Genomic DNA, 18123 nt, shown 5'->3' with positions numbered 1-18123 from the left:
AACACATTTTACAGGAACCTTCAAAGTATACCCTATAGTAAATAAGACAGTCTAGTCAAGAACAACCACTAATATGTCCAATTTAAAGTAGCTTACCGTCTCAGATAAAGACAACACTACATACATTGTCTATTATGGACGGTAGGTGGCCTAGCATTTAAGAATGTTGGGCCAGTAACTGATAGGTTGCTGGTTTGAATCCCAGAGCCGACTTCGTGAAAAATCTGCCGATGTCTTGAGCAAGGCATTTAACCTTAATTGCTCTTGTAATTCCCTCTGGATAAGTGTCTGCTAAATGTAAATATCCTTGCTACTTGTTACAGCAGGCTAACAGAAAAATACATATCAAATTGTAATACTACATTCTAGAGCTATATCACTACACCTCTCTATCTCATACTAAATGTGTGTATTACAAACTGCAGGACCCTAACCTATATTCTTTTTGCAGATTAAATAACCAGACCTCCCGACCTCTCCCACACAGAGTTGGGTTAGACTACAGCCCTAAAAGCACTAAATAAGCACTAAATAAACTTCAGTTAGTGATAAACACGTCTGCTAGAATCTCGACTAGAACCCAAAAATTTGATCATATCACTCCAGTTCTCTGGCTTCCTGTTAAGGCTATGGCTGATTTAAAGGTTTTACTTCTAATCTACAGTATCAGTCAAAAGTTTGGACACACCTACTCATTCATCGTTTTTTCTTTATTTGTACTATTTTCTACATTGTAGTGAACACATAAGAACTATGAAATAACACATACTGTATGGAATCAAAAAAAGTGTTAAACAAATCAAAATATATTTTAGATTTTAGATTCTTCAAAGTAGCCACCCTTTGTGGGAGAGATCTTCGTGGGCTATACTCAGCCTTGTCTCAGGGTAGTAAGTTGGTGGTCTGTTGATATCACGGCGCCACAGTGTCCCCCGACCCCCCCACTCTCAGCCTCCAGTATCTATGCTACTCCAGTTTCAACTGTTCTGCCTGCGACAATGGAACGTGCTACCTTGTTCTGGACCTGCTGTTTTTGACTCTCCTTCTGTCTCTCTCACTCTCTCTCTCCCTCTCTCTCTCTCTCTCTCTCTCTCTACCGCACCCGCTGTCCCGACCTCTGAAAGCTTGAAAAGCCAACTGACTCCTGAGGTTCTGACCTGCACCGTCTACAACCCCTGTCATTATTATTTGACCCTGCTGAACATCTTGAAGAACAATCTGGCCTTAATAGCCATATACTCTTGTAATCTCCACCCAACACAGCCAGAACAGGACTGGCCACCCCTCAGAGCCCGGTTCCTCTCTTCCTACAGTAGGTTGCCGCCTTTCTTTTGAGTTTTTCCTAGCCACTGTGCTTCTACATCGGCATTGCTTGCTGTTTGGGGTTTTGTTTTAGGGTGGGTTTCTGTATAAGCACTTTGTGACATCTGCTGATATAAAAAGGGCTTTATAAATACATTTGATTTGATTGAGTATAGTGTATACTGTTACAAATTAATGATAGCTAAACTTTTCTCATCAAAACAATTCTAGTAGCCAGAAATGGCTCTGAACTACCAAGGCTTTCGAGGAGGCTTTGCAAAGAGAAGTCTGGAATTACAGATTGTGGAGAGCGAGAGATGTTCAGATACCAAACAACATCTCATGATAAGTAGAATATCTTGTTTTTGTCTTTTAACTGATGTGTTAATGTATGTAGGCTTCTCAGAGTTAAGAGAGCATCTGGCAGGTAGTGTGTGTGTGTGTGATGTTGAACATATTTGTATGTGTTTTTGTTGTTGAGATATTAGGTGTGTGTGTGTTGTTGAGTGTGTGAGAGCCTCCCCGATTCCCTCTCTAATTAGAACAGAAGCAATAGAGCAGACACAGAGCAGGCGAAGGAGTGGAAGAGAGATGGCAGCACTCCTTTCACTCATCCTCTCATCTCTGGAATCCTCTACTCCACAGCATCCCCCAATCAAAGAGTCAAACAGCATCGGTGAACACATTGTCTGCTTCCCAAATGTCACCCTATGGGCCCAAGTCAAAAGTAGTGCACTAAATAGTGAATAGGGTGTCATTTGGGCTCAGCCGTCTATACCCCCCTCTCAACACTCTGATAGGCTTGACAGTGGATTAAAACCGACATCAAATATGTTTATGTAAATCATGCATTCACTGAAAGAATGGTGTGGCATGTTCTCAACAGAAAACGTTCCAATACTGTCTGAGACAAACAAACCAACATCCACCTAAGCTGGATCAATGAGTAAGCCAGCTAACTGTCCTACATATTCTGAAATAACTGCATCCTTTCAATAAATATTAGCATTACAATTGACATGCTAAAAACCAATATACATATGTAGATGTCCTAATCAACCAGATAATCAAGAGTTACTAGTGGCTGTTTTATCAAAGTTAGCTGGATAACTTAATAATTATCCTTTCTGGAACATCCCACAGCGGTGTAACTAGAAAACAAATCAATCATGCATTCGGTTTAAAGAATGCTCAAATATCATAGAGCATACTGTATCAAGACAGTATGATCATATTAGGGCATACTGCAATAAGACAAAACTGAAACATTTGATCTGAGGCTTTGAAAAAATGGGTGAGTTTTATTATGAAAGCTAAAATATAACTACAACCCACTTGCTCAGCTGACAGAACAAATTATAAGGAAAGGTGTATCCCAACAGTGATACACCGCTTTTACTCCAATCACATTTAATAAAATCACTTTTGCGAGCAACTGTGGACAATATAGGCAACATTTTCCCCTAGCAAAGACACCTGTGCTGTGAGCTAATTGCACAGTAAGTGTTTTTTTCTCATTTACCTTCAGCCTCATTCTGAATGTCGCAAAATCCTTGTATATCTGCACAAACCTCAACGATATACAAATTGGCTTAATTATTTATTTACTAACTAACTAAATAATCACACAGAATTACATAAACACACAAACAGAATAACTTACACATTGATTACTACATAATGCAATGAAAAGTCCCTAGTGGACTAAACCTGATATGACATCTTGGTAGACAATGGAAAGGGATGGGGACAGATAAAGAGCTGGAGAGACAGAATGGATTTACTACATAAGGTTGAGTGAGAACTATGCTCATGGAAATGCTAATATTTTGCACATGAACGGCCGCTCATTCGAAAGAGTTGCAATGTACATATTTACCTGTGCATGTCTTTGCTGTCTATCCATTGAAAACTCTCAATCCGTCTGGTGAGTAATTCAACAGGAAGTCTCTGGTTTGTCCACCAGAGATCAAAGTATTTTGTAGTTGTGGCTCTGCTATAATGAACACGTTAGACGTACCAATGGTCATTTGATAGGGAAATGTTCTTTAGAATGGATATTTCAGAGTACCAACCGGTGGTTCTCGGTCGAGGTTACTAAAGTGCTTAAACAGCTGCAGACTGAATGTTCCTGTGTAGTCTTCATCTTCTTCACAGAAAGTTTCAGAGTTTCTAACCATTTTGTACCTTTCAGTTCACTCCGTTTGTGTACTGGTCTTGTCGAGTCTAACGATTCGTGAAGTCCGGTTCACACCATCTGCCTGCATGGTCTTGTAGAGTTTTTCTTCTTCTCTGTTGAAAGTTTCAGAGTTTCTAGCCATTCTTTACCTTTCTGCTCATGTTGTCCTTCATATGAAAAACAATTCTCAGATTTAGAAGGCTAACATCACATTAAATCTTCTCACAAATAGTTTTTTTAATATTTAATCATATAAGTTCCCCAGCATTCGGGTGTGACCCTGACAACTGGGAAATATATTCATTCAGAGATGCAGTTATGTTGTTATACTGTCCTCCATGAGATCCCAAAACACAACTGATCTGACATAATTGTTCTTTAAGTACCCACGGACCATTCCAACTGTTTGGATTACAGAAATATTGTTTCAGTCCGCACTTTTGGATGATGGAGTTTTGTCGGAAAGAATGTCTTTGTTCTCCATATATTCTCTCCCTCAATACTCCAATGTATGACCATCATAAAACTGTGGAGAGAGAGGGGGGGGCAGGGGACCTGACACCTTTGATCCTCACCCAAAAGGGCAAGTCATGACACTATGTACATGACATAATCAGGTAACCGTTGTTAGTTAAGATGTTTGATTTAATGATCAAGCCCTATTGACTGCATTTGAATAATAACATTAATAATAGTGTGTAATAAATAATATGTAACATAAGGCTCAAATCTCATAGTACAATAATTTTGACCAGAGCTCTATGGGTCTTGGTCAAAAGTAAGGCACTACATAGGGAATAGGGTGCCATTTGGGACACAACCATGCTGTCATGATATTGACACTAAGTGTTATTCAATTATTACATAATTAACCGGCATATTATGCATGATGTTAAAATAGATGATGTTAAGTATTGCTGTAGAAGTCATCTACGTACCTTGTACCTACCTTGTAACACAAATTTACCCTGCAACGCTAATTAACCCTGTAACACTGGATCTTAATATCAGACGCAAGTATAGACATTACTATATTCTGCATTTCAGCAGAAAAAAAGATGACAGATAAAATAGAGAATCAAATAGCTTGATGGTCCATCATATGAGCTATCGTAAAACAAATCTTTGCGCTATTTCATGCGGAAAATGACTAGTCTTAAGGGTTAAGATGAGGTGTTACAGGGTTAATTAGTGTTGCAGGGTACATTTTTGTTACAAGGTTAAGATGTAGACGACTTGATCAAGCTTAGACACACACACACACACACACATTGTTTTTCTCCACTAAAATACATGTTTGAGGCTCTTGGCTTTTGTATTGAAACAGATGTAACTGATGTACCCGATGAATGCATTTCACTACATCAAACAGCAGTATCAAACCTATTCCATTCTACCTGCATGACCAATTAGCGCTTACCTGTGGAATAGAAAATCACTTTCCCTTCTTTCCTGCCTCCCTTCCTTCACTCTCCTTTTCAGGTACACAGCACAGAGAGAGGTTTACTCTGAGCAATAAAAACACAGAGTTTTTGTTGTTGATTTCCCTAAATTATGAATGATAACAGAGCTTCTCTCACGGCTTTGATCGTGTAAACACACGATAAATCGATGGGCACTTGCTTTAGTGAATGCACTGGGAGGCTGGATGCAGACTGCAAAGAACCCATTTCTCCTGCCAATAGTCAACCAATTAGTCTACTCCCTACACTCAGTAAGATATTGGAGGGTATTGTGAGTAGACAAATGTGGGAGTACATGGAAAAGAATGATCTGATTACAGCCAATCAGCATGCTTATCGCAAAAACCATTCCACTACCACTATATTGGTTGATATGACTGACCAGTGGCTCAATGCTATGGATAATGGCAAGTTTGTGGGTGCAGCATTTGATTTAGTGGATCCTGAAATTATTTTAACAAAATTAATGGATTATGGTTTTAAGGAGTTAACATTGAATTGGGTACAGTCATATCTAACTGACAGGAAACAGTCCACCTATATCAACGGTTCATTTTCTTCCCCTCGTGATAAACGGTGGAATACCACAGGGCAGCCTCCTTGGGCCACTTCTTTATTTAATATATACCAACGATCTTCCCTATGCCTTAGCTGAAACTCAAGCTACTATATTTGCAGATGATTCTACAATTTATGCAGCAAGACAATCGGTTCAACAGGTACAGCAAGCTCTACAAGGAAATTTGGAGAATATCAGGGAGTGGGTTTGCTAAAACAAACTTGTTTTAAACACCAAGAAAACCAAAGTTATGTTGGTCTGTTCCACTAGGAAATGGACAAAACAGCATGGGATACATTTAAGTATGGGAGGAGTACAAATTCAAGAAGTGGCAGAAACCAAACTATTGGGAGTGTAGCTAGACAACTGTTTATAATGTTCGTCTAAAATAAGTAATCTATGTAAAAAAAAAAAAAAAGAAATATTAAAACAGCATGCATAATCAGAAGGATAGCTAAATATTTACCAGGAAAAATTATTCAGCAAATAACAAAAGCATTAACTGAGGGTCAGGTGGACTACTGTTCTGTGGTCTGGGGAAATGCATCATCAAGTAAAGTTAGCAGGCTGCAGAATGCACAGAACAAAGCAGCAAGGATTGTTTTAAGGTGGAGATGTGGGTCTTCTGTTGCAGTCATGCGCAATGTTCTTGGTTGGTCATCAATCGACAAGATAATTCAAAAAAACTTGCTTTTTTAATTTCATAATATACATAATTTAAAACGGCCAAGTGCACCTCAGATTGCAGCCCAAATAAATGATACATAGAGTTCAAGTAACAGACACATCTCAACATCAACTCTTCAGAGGAGCCTGCGTGAATAAGGCCTTCATGGTTTAATTGCTTCGTAGAAACCGTTACAAAAGGACACCAATAAGAAGAAGACACATGCTTGTGCCAAGAAACATGAGCAATGGACATTAGACCGGTGGAAATCTGTCCTTTGGTTTGATGAGTCAAAATTTGCGATGTTTGGTTCCAGCCACTGTGTCTTTGTCAGAGAAGGTGAACAAATGACTTCCGCATGTTTGGTGCCATCTGTGAAGCATGGAGGAGGAGGAGGTGTGATGGTGTGGATGTGCTTTGCTGGTGACACTGTCAGTGATTTACATAGAATTCAAGGCACACTTAGCCAGCATGGCTTCCACAGCATTTTGCAGCAACACGCCATCCCGTCTAGTTTGTGCTTAGTAGGACTATTGTTTTTTTTTCAACAGAACAATGAACCAAAACACACATCCAGGCTGTGTAAGGGCTATTTGACCAAGGAGAGGGATGGAGTGCAGTATCAGATGACCTGGCCTCCACAATCATCCGAACTTAACCCAATTGAGATGTTTTGGGATGAGTTGGACTGCAGAGTGAAGGAAAAGCAGCCAACAAGTGCTCGGCATATGTGGGAACTCCTTCAAGACTGTTGAAATTATGCTTTTCAGCGAAAGCAATCCAAGCGTTTGTGTAAATTTATCGATAGCATAGCATAACATGATGTACACTCAGCATCAGGAAGCTTGGTCACGAAAATCAGAAAAGCAATCAAAATAATAGTTTACCTTTGATGAGCTTTGGATGTTTTCACTCATGAGACTCCCAGTTACACAACAAATGTTCCGTTTGATCCATAAAGATTATTTTTATATCCAAAATACTTCCGTTTCTTTGTCGCGCTATGTTCAGAAATCCAGAGGAAAGAGCGGTCATGACAACGCAGACAGAAATTCCAAATAGGTTCCATAATATCCACAGAAACATGTCAAACTTTTTTATAATCAATCCTCAGGTGTTTTTATATCAACCGCAAACGTCTTTCACAGTAGGAGAGGGAAAAGCAATACCTATCCAAATTCTGTTGCGCGAGCAAAACTCATGTGACCACTTGACGCGATGTCATCGTTCTGGCTCATTTTTCTAAATAAAAGCCTGAAACAATGTCTTGAAGACCTTGAGGAAGCGATAGGAAAAGGAATCTGGTTCATATCCCTTTAAATCCAGCAAAGGGAGGCTAATGGAACATGGAGTTTTCAAAATAGAAGCCACTTCGTGTTTTCATTTTCCTCAGGGTTTCACCTGCAATAGCAGTTCTGTTATACTCACAGATAATATTTTGACAGTTTTGGAAACTTTAGAGTGTTTTCTACCCAATAATAATAATAATAATAATATGCATATATTAGCAACTGGGACGGAGGAGCTGGCCATTTACAATGGGCACCTTTTCATCCAAGCTACTCAATACTGCCCCTGCAGCCATAAGAAGTTAACCGTAATTGCTCCTGTAAGTCGATCTGGATAAGAGCTTCTGCTAAATGACTAAAATCTAAATGTGATCTGCTTTTGACATACAGAGCTGTTTGCTGGCCCAGGGAGGTTTTGGGAAAACTCCAGGCCAATCGATCATCCCCAAGTAGTCCACTTGGACCAGGGAAAATATTGTAATAATGCTATTTTAAATATAGGCTATATAATTGATTAGAAAACAAATGGATTCCTGAAGCCGTTGGTGAAGTATTTTTTATATATATTTTTTTATCATGCATGACGCACACATACAGTATAGCATATAGATAATCTGTCGGGCAGAAAGAGTGCACAGCTCTCAAACAGCTGGTTGTTGAGTCAGATCTTATTTTTGTTTGGGCCAATAGCTTTGTTAGCACTGGCAGTAGCTTTGTCTGCACTGGCCTGTTGTGCCACTGTCAGTTAAGAACAAATTCATATTTACAATGATGGCCTACACCAGCCAAACCTGGATAATGCTGGGCCAATTGTACACCGCCCTAAGGGACTCCAAACCACCGCCGGTTGTGATACAGCCAACTTAACTAAGAATTACATTTGACGATACAATTTCCCCCTACCCTCCTTGGCAAGAGTCTTTTGTCCTGCCAATATCCCATAATGGTGCTGAATAACATGACCGTGATCTTGGAGCTGGGGGGAAGTGCAAATAAAAAGTAGATTAAATAAACATCTGCATTTTGAATGTCTTTTATCATGTTATTTTATTAATGAAGCATAAAGATGTTGATGAATAACTGTTAAGGCCAAATTGGTGGATTTTCACACCTACAGCAGCCGGGCTATGAAGAGTAGCTTGTCAATTCATAAACCATGTGCCATGGAATGTCTTCCCAAACTATTTTGCAATCTATATGGCTCTCCGACATTTTGCGGTTGCATGTGGTCTTGAGTTAGAAACTTAACACTTTATAGTACCTAAGCATCGAATACATTACAAATTGGGGGATTTTCACACCTATAGTAGCCAGGCTGTAAAGAGTCGATTGTCCTGCCAAAACAAAACATTGTTTGCATGATGGGCTACACCTGCTACAGTATAACAGTACTACAGTGAAAAACAAGAGTTTGAAAACCTGTTTATTATTTATTGTAAACACAATGTCACAAGTAAATTGTATCTACCTTTCCAATTACTTTTAGAGTTTACAAATGTGTGCTTATCATGTAATTTTTAGTAAGTAAAATGCTACAGTCCAGTTACAGCTTGTTTTGATCAAGTAGAAACAAAAATAGATGTACATTTTTTGGGGGTGTGTGTGCAACACAGAGGAAAAGCAATGATCACACTATTGTTCAGGAGGAATGGAAAATGTAATGTCAATTCATAAACCATGTGCCATCAAAAATCTCTTCCCAACTATTTTGCAATCTATATGGCTCTTCGGCCAATAATTCCATTTAGAGGATTGGAGGATTCTAAATGGTTTGTTCAAAAAAATAACAATATTTTGGAGATGATTTTGTTGTCAAATAACCGAAAGTGAGCGATTGTAATCTGAATAAAGGCCAAAATAATATTTATAAATCCCCCAAAATATATTTATATTTTAAGAGGGAGAGAAACCAAAAGCCTAACGTGCCTATTTTTTGGACAAGGACATCCCGGCCGGCCAAACCCTCCCCTAATCCGATGACGCTGTGTCAATTGTGCATCGCCTCATGGGTCTCCCAGTCGCAGCCGGCACAGCTATCGAACCAGCATCTATAGCAACGCAGTTTGTCCTGCAATGCAGTGTCTTAGACCATTGCGCCACTTGGGCGGACCGACCCACAAAGTTTTTAATGCTGATCATTTGCCTTGCAAAGTATCAAAATACAGAGCGGTGTTGGCAAGAGTCTATTGTCCTGCTAATAGCCCATAATGGCGCTGTACAATGTGACCAGTCGGGATTAGGCTAAAGTGCTAAAGTACTACAGTAATAGCAAAATAATCCTAACATTTCCACACCCTAACTGTAGCCTAACCAATACCCAAACGGAGATTCAGTGAAAATAAAAATCTTATTGATTTATCAAGGCCAGTCCCCATGCTTGTCTCAGAGCAGCACTGTCTTTACCTCTAAATGCTGTTTTTCCCCCCTTCCCACTTGCCTCTTCAATTAATTTTGAAATAATATTTTCCAGTCAGCAAAAATGTGTTTACCTTCATTAGCCTACTTTGTTCCAATGTTTCTGTCATTCAGTGATATTTATTACCATAATAAATCTTTATGGATCCATATGGAAAATGACATGTGCAAGAGACGGTGGTAATATTTTCCCTTTAATAGATTATAATACATGGTGTCCAGGTCAGGATAACCAAAACATTTCTTTATTAAACACTATCAGATAGAATGTTGGTACTTTTTAGCAGACACTTGCTTATATTCAGTCAACACATATATCTTTAGAATATCCTGGAATATAACTGAACATTTGAATTTCTCTTAGAATAAAACCTTAGCATAACAACAGTTTTAGTAAGTAATACTGTTGAGAAGTAACAATAAAATAAGTATATTTTTCCGTGTGTGCGAGTGCAGGACAGAGGAATAGCAATTCTTACATTACTGTCCTAAATTCAATCAACTTCTTCATCCTCATCATTCAGTTCATTGAAATAAAATTTTGAAGTCGTGCACAATTATCAATTTCTATTTGGTTTATGTCGCACATTCATTGTCAGTTAGAGACACATTAGCGCCTTGGGACCCAAAAGCATAATCAGTGCTCTAACTCTCCCTTGCGCTGGTCTGGAGCAATGAAGCAATGACGCAAGGTATCATACTAAACCTCTAATCTCAAAACTTTGGTTGAGCAACCACTCTGGACAAATGTGTGAAATACTTGATAATGTGTGTGATATTAACAGAGAGGTACAGTATATTTTCTGGATGATTTAAATATTGACTGGCTTTTGTCATGCTGCCCACTCAAAAAAAGCTTCAAACTGTAACCAGTGCCTGCAACCTGGTTCAGGTTATCAGTCAATCTACCAGGGTAGTAACAAACACCACAGGAATGAAATCATCAACATGTATTGATCACATCTTTACTGATGCAGTATCCAAATCCATCGGATGTAGTCATCACTTTATAGTAGCCATATCTAGGAAAACCAAAGTTTCAAAGTTTGGGCCTACTATAGTGTATAAGAGGTCCTACAAGAGGTTGTGTAGTGAATCTTGTGTTGATTATGTAAATAATATTACATTTTGCTGGTCTGTGGTGTGTAATGAGGAGCAACAAGACGCTGCACTTGACACATTTATAAAATTGCTTATTCCACGTACTAATAAGCATGCACCCATTAAGAAAATGACTGAAAACGTTTGAATCCCCTTGGATTGATGAGGAATTTTAAAAAGTGTATGGTTGAGAGGGATGAGGCAAAAGGTATGGCAAATAAGTCTGGCAGCACAACCGATTGTCAAACGTACTGCAAATTGAGAAACCATGTGACTAAACTAAATAAAAATAATCTTTAATATGAAACACAAATCAATTATATAAAGATTGATAGTAATAAGCTTTAGAGCACCTTAAATTACATTTTTGTCAAAAAGGCAAACTCGGCTCTATCTTTAGATCAGATGGCTCATTCATCAAAAACCCACTGATATTGACAACTACTTTAATGTTAATTTTTCATTGGCAAGATTAGCAATGTCAGGCATGACTTGCCAGCAACAAACGCTGACACTACATATCCAAGTATATCTGAAAAATTATGAAAGACAAGCATTGTACTTTTGAATTCTGAAAATAAGTGTAGAATAGGTACATTTTTTGTTGTTGTCTATCAATGACATGGTACCGGGGTTTGACAAACTGGATGTTACAAACCCTTAGTAAACTGTTGAAAAAAATGGTGTTTGAGCAGATTCAATGCTATTTTACAGTAAACAAATTGACGACAGAAGTACATGTAACAAGCAGGGAACTTACACAAATGACTGACTGTTTTGTTAGACTTCAATGTGGCTTTTGACATTATAGATCAGTCTGCTGATGGAAAAACAAATGTGTTATGGATTTACACCCCCTGTAATATTATGAATTAAGAGTTACATGTCTTACAATATTCCGGTAGAATCAGGAATTCCCCAGGGCAGCGGTTTAGGCCCCTTACTTTTTCAACTAAGCCAGTGTGTCTATGTATGCGAATGACTCAACACAATACACGTCAGCTGTTACTGAAACGACTGCAACACTTGGGATATGTGGGACGCTAGCGTCACCTGGCCAAAAGCCAGAGAAAATGCAGAGCGCCAAATTCAAATAAATTACTATAAAAATCTAACTTTCATGAAATCACACATGTAAGATACCAAATTAAAGCTACAAGTGTTGTGAATCCAGCAAACATGTCAGATTTCAAAAAGGCTTTCCGGGGAAAGCAAACGATGCTATTATCTGAGGATAGCACCTCCGTAAACAAAAGAGAGAAAACATATTTCAACCCTGCAGGCGCGACACAAAACGCCAAAATAAAAATATAAATCATGGCTTACCTTTGACACGCTTCTTTTGTTGGCACTCCAATATGCCCCATAAACATCACAAATGGTCCTTTTGTTCGATTAATTCCGTCGATATATATGCAAAATGTCCATTTATTTGGCGCGTTTGATCCAGAAAAACACCAGTTCCAACTTGCTCAACGTGACTACAAAATATCTGTAAACTTTGCCAAAACATTTAAACACATCAAACAACTTTAGGTATTTTTTAAAGTAAATAATCAATACTATTGAAGACGTGGTGATCTGTGTTCAATACAGGAAGAAAACAAACTGACGCTACCTTTCTGGTCATGCGCCTCTACCAAACAGTACACTTGTACTGACCCTTGTTTTGAACAGGGCTACTTCTTCATTACACAAAGGAAAAACCTCAACCAATTTCTAAAGACTGGTGACATCCAGTGGAAGCGGTAGGAACTGCAAGAAGGTCCTTTAGAAATCTGGATTCCCAATGAAACTCATTGAAAAGAGAGTGACCTCAAAAACCCCCACATTTGAATGTTTTTTACAGACATGATTCAAACAGTTTTAGAAACTTCAGAGTGTTTTCTATCCAAATCTAAATCCAAATCTAATAATATGCATATCTTATCTTCTGGGGATGAGTAGCAGGCAGTTGAATTTGGGCATGCATTTCATCCATACATGAAAATACTGCCCCCTGTCACCAAGAAGTTAACAAAGAACTGCAGTTTTTCAGAATGGATGGCAAAGAATAAAATAAAAAGCGTTCTATTTGGGACAAATCATTCACTACACCCCAAAGCTCAACTAAATATTGTAATGTATAGTGTGGAAATTGAGCATGTTGAGTTGACTAAACTGCTTGGAGTAACCCTGGACTGTAAACTGTCATGGTCAAAACATATTGATAAAACAGTAGCCTTCTTAACAACACTATCAGCAAGGCAGGTCCTACAGGCCCTTGTTTTGTCACACCTGGACTACTGTTCAGTAGTGTGGTCAGGTGCCATAAAGAGGGACTTTACAATTGGCTCAGAACAGGGCAGTAGAACTGCCCCTTAAAAGTACACGGGGAGCTAACATTAATGATATGCATGTCAATCTCTGATGTCTGAAAGTGGAAGGGAGATTGACTTAATCACTTCTTGTTTTTGTAAGAAGTGTTGTATGTTTTTGTAACAAGCTGAATGTACCGACATGTCTGTTAAAAGTACTAGTACACAGCCATGCATATCCCACAAGATATAACACCAGAGGTCTCTTCAAAATCCCCAAGTCCAGAACAGACGCATGGAGGTGCACAGTACTACATAGAGCCATGACTACATGGAACTCTATTACACATCAGGTACGTAACTGATGAAAGCAGTAGAATCAGAATTGAAAAAAGCAGGTAAAAATAAACCTCATGGAACAGCAGGGACTGTGAAGAAACACAAACAAAGGTACAGACACAGGCATACGCACACAAGCGCTAGCACACACACTCTACACACAGATATTTTTTATAATTTTGTATGGTGGTATTATACATTTTCTATTGTAGATATGTAGTGGAGTAATAATGTTATATGATATACTGTTTTATCCTTTGTTTTATATGTATTGTAAGTGTTTTAATGTGTTTGGACGCCAGGAAGAGCTAACGGGGACCCCTAACAAATACAAATATATACAAATACTGAACAAATACATTTTGCTTCTGAAATGTCCTACTAAACCCAGAGGTAGTTGAAACTTTCATGATCCAAGCTCTGTTTCAGGCATCTACTGTATGGAATGGGCCAGGCATCTCACATATCCACGTCCACTCAACCATAGAGATCATATAATTCCCGATAATTCAGGAATCGAGGTACAGATCTAGGATGAGCTTCCCCTCCTCCAATCCTAACCTTAACAATAGCGGGATAAAATGCTAAACTTACCCAAGATCAGCATGTGCAGGGGCAACTTCACTCTACTCCTAAGTCCTCTTTGCCATAAAGAAATACAACTTCTACATACACAAAACAAGCTCTAAGTCTACCCGTTATATACCCATCCAGAGTCTTCTACCCAAAGACCCAGTCAAATAGTTCACAGCCGCCTACCTTCACAGTATGTTGAGTCCCCGTGGATGGAGGCAAAGCCGCTCTTGCACTCACACTCGGCTCTGGTATTCCGGTTTTTACACTCTGAATTTTCCCCACAAATGAGTCCCTCTGCACAGAAGTCGTAGCCTGGGAGAGAGGGGGACAAAGTTCTGTCTCAACAATCTGGATTTGACCGAGATCACACAGGGTGCTGACAGTGGGGTAGAAACTATCCGTACAGTAGATGACTCAGTTGTTTCCTCTCTCGATCTGAACCCATCTATCCCTTCATTCCCAGAAATGACTAGTGCAAGTCCCACTCTCCGTGAAACCCCCTTCCAAACCATAGTGCTTCAGGATCCAAATGTGCTTCTTAAAGAAGATGTGTAGGGATAGACTGCTTGTGGTGAAAGCAGATATTAACAACACAGTGTTTGTCTTTTTGTACGTTTGTATGCACCTAACACAGGGAGAGAGAGGGGGTGTCTGTTTGGGTGTCTTAGACAGGAACTCTCACAGGTAGCTACTGAGGAGATGCTGGTGGTAGGCAGGGACAGGAACTGTACAATGTATTTTACAAAATATATAAATGAGGAGAAGGCTTATTCAGGCTCAGTGGGGGTGTTAAGGGACATCATTGAGCAGTTTGGCTTAGTGGATGTTTGGAGAACTCGACATCCCAATACAAGACAGTATACAAGGATGAAGGTCTTTGGGGTTAGGGTGAGTGCAGATCAATAGGTTGTTGGACGCTACCATTCTCCCGGTGGGTTTTTCGGATCACCAGAAAACCATGGCTCTGCGGTTCATTTCACCAGGGCCTCGGCAGCCATCCTTTTAGAAGTTCAATGTAAAGCTCTTACAAGATGCAACTTTTTGCTCAGGTTTGCAAACTTTTTTGGAACGGTGTGGTCAGTTAAGAGAGGAGTACGAGTCTTTGAGTCAATGGTGGGATATGGGAAAAGTCCAAATTTGGCTTTTCTGTCAACAGTATAGAGCTCTCTCATCCTCAGAGGCTAGGAGAGTATTGAGGGAACTTCTGCATAGTATCAGTGAAGTGGAGGTAGAGCTGGTAAGGGTGGCAAGGCAATGTAGGCTTCTAGGTTAATTTAGCTGAATTACTTAAGGACCTGGGCAGATTTTTCCAGGTTAAAGCAAAGGGAGAACTTGCAAGAGCTAGGTTACCATGCTCAAGAAGATGGATGCTCCCAGCTCCTTCTTCTTTGGTTTGGAAAGACAGAGTGATGAAGCCAAGGGAATCCATTGTCTGAGGTTGTTGGATGGACTGGACTTGTTTTACATGTTGGGTGAGAGCGTCGGGGTAGGAGAGTTGCCAATGAGCTGCCGTCCTGCCCAAAAAAGTGGATGTGTGTGAACTTAAGAACTGGAGCCCTGTGGCTTTGCTCTGTGCGGACTAAAATATGTTTTCAACGGTCCTCGCTAACAGACTGATATCGCACCTGGACTCTACAGTACACAAGGACCAGACATAATGTGTACCAGGATGCTCAATCACGTACAACTTGTTCTTAATCAGGGACATGTTGGACTTGTTGAGAGTTTCTAATATGAACTTTGGACTGTTCTCTTTAGACCAAGAGAAGGCTTTTGATAGAGTGGACCATGAGTATCTTTTCAATGTGATGTCTGTGTTTGGGTTTGGGGATAGGTTTTTGGCTTGTATGAAGATGTAGTATAATGGGGCGTCATGTATGGTCAAGGTGGGAGGGGGGCTCAGTAGGCCAGTCTGAGTGAGGCTGGCATTAGATACGGATACCCTCTATCGGGGCAGTTATAAACACTAGCCATATAGACTTTTTCAGGGCCTCCTGCGCAGGAGACTGCAGGGAGTTTGCTAGACAGGCATGGGTGTGTTGACAGGCATAGCAGTGTCAACGTATGCATATGACATTTCTGTGATGGTCAGGGATGGGCAGGATATGCAGTCTGAAGGTGTGCGAGGGAGCTTCATCAGCTAAGGTGAACTGGGGCAAGAGCAAAGCTCTGTTATGTGGTGCAAGGAGGGATAGGGGCCCCCCTCTGCATCCAGTGGTTTGCAGTGGGGTTGTGAAGGGCTTAAAGGGGTGTACCTGGGCTTGGAGAGGTGGGTCAGGAATAACTGGGAGGGGCTGTCACAGGCAGTGGTGTCAAGATTGGCCAGTTGGAGGTGTCTCCTGTCCCAAGTGTCATATAGAGTGAGGGTGCTGATAATCAACAACCTGGCGGCATCCTTCCTATGGCATAAACTGGATGTCCTCAACCCCCCTCAGGCCATCACTGGCTGAGGGTGGCAGTGTTGTCCACAAAGGAGGACAGGGCCTGGTGGAACTGGAGAGCAGGGTGGCTGCCTTTCGATTAAAGTCGGCGCAGAGACTGCTGTTCCATACTGATGTTGGCTGGAGGGAACCAGCGTGCTTGCTGCTGAGGAGAGCTGGCGGATTAGGGTTGGGACCGGCAGCTGTTCCTCATGAGGCTGGAGAGGCTGAGTACAGCAGGTCTCTGATTTTACTCTGTGGTGCTAAGAGCCTGGCAGCTGCTAAGGCCCAAACGAGAAGGGGGTGTGGAGCCTCGGCTATGGGAGGAGCCTATCTCCCACAATCTAGTCATCCTTTTGAGATCAGTTCAATCGGTCACCCTGCAAAAGCAACTGATGGCAGCGGGTTTAATAAGGCTGGGCGACCTGCAGCTGCTGGGGGTGGAAAACACAGGAAGTCCTGGCACAACAAACAGGACTAACATCTCTTAGGCTGCTGGAGAGATTCCTGGGGGAGGTCCAGGAAGCACTGTCTGAGCCGGTAAGGGAGGTGTTTGAGCAGCCAAAGGGGAAGGGGCCACCAATGGTTCCGCCACTGCAGTTGATGGCAGAGACTTTAACACTCCAAGCCTGGGGGAGTTTGAGTGGGTGGTAGGTAAAACCCTCTACAACCTCTGCATTAAGGTGAGGAACATTAGGAGCCTAACAGGAGTGAAGGCACATCAGTGACAGGGGATATGTGCGGCGGAGAGTATGGTGGGATTTAGATGGAGGCTCTACAAACCCCCAGTAACAAAGAGGTCAGGGGACATCCAGTGAAGGGTTCTACATGGATCCCTGGCCACTAATAACTAATGGCACGGGTCGACCCTGGAGTCAGACAGGGGTGACCTTCTTTATCACGAGTGAAACTGTGCATCATATGTTTTCTGCCAGGTTAATGCCATTGATGTCTCGGTTGGAATGTCTGTGTAAGAGGTTGGGGGTGGAGTTTACTGTCGGGATATTTATAATTGGTACAGGTATTCGAATAAGGAAAAGGCAAATGTGTGTTGTTGATTTTCTGTTTGCTCAGGCAAACTTGGCTATTTGGCTAACAAGGAGGAAGAGGGTCAAAGGTGGGGGATGACAGACCCTTTACTATTATTTAATGGGATGGTCTCTGTGCGCCTTAGGGTGGAATTTGAGTTCTATAAAATGGTAAAAAGTGGGGAGATGTTTCAGGAGATATGGTGTGTCGCGGAGGCAGATAGCTTGGGAAGATGGGTTGGATATACAGTTGAAGAAGTGGTGAGGTTTTGGTTATTGTGATGTGTGATGTTGTTTTGTATCGTGGGGTAGAGGGCAAGGTGAGTGTGCAGCACAGGGGATATTTGTTTCTCTCTCTGACATGTTTTTCTTTCTTTATCCCTCTGTCTTTCCTTCTCTGCAATCTCTCTCCTTCGCTCTGCATATACTCTCTCTGATATTTTTCTCTCTCTCTTTCTCCCTCTCTCTTTCTTTCTCTGTCATATTCT

General features: G+C 40.7%; 1 protein-coding gene across 1 annotated transcript in view; it reads right to left on the bottom strand.

The window, feature by feature from the left end:
• Positions 1 to 18123, bottom strand: part of LOC110506270 (protein kinase C-binding protein NELL1) — a 400235-nt gene that overhangs the window by 179492 nt on the left and 202620 nt on the right. The window contains exon 12 of the mRNA XM_021585706.3: positions 14371 to 14499. Coding sequence (XP_021441381.3) covers positions 14371 to 14499 — 129 coding nt within the window. The remainder of the gene's footprint in view (positions 1 to 14370; positions 14500 to 18123) is intronic.

The sequence above is a fragment of the Oncorhynchus mykiss genome, chromosome 26, assembly GCF_057628025.1.
Source record: "Oncorhynchus mykiss isolate SJ-2025 chromosome 26, ASM5762802v1, whole genome shotgun sequence".
Classification (NCBI taxonomy): domain Eukaryota; kingdom Metazoa; phylum Chordata; class Actinopteri; order Salmoniformes; family Salmonidae; genus Oncorhynchus; species Oncorhynchus mykiss.
Note: the sequence above shows the minus strand (reverse complement) of the source record. Positions and strands in the feature narration are given on the sequence as shown.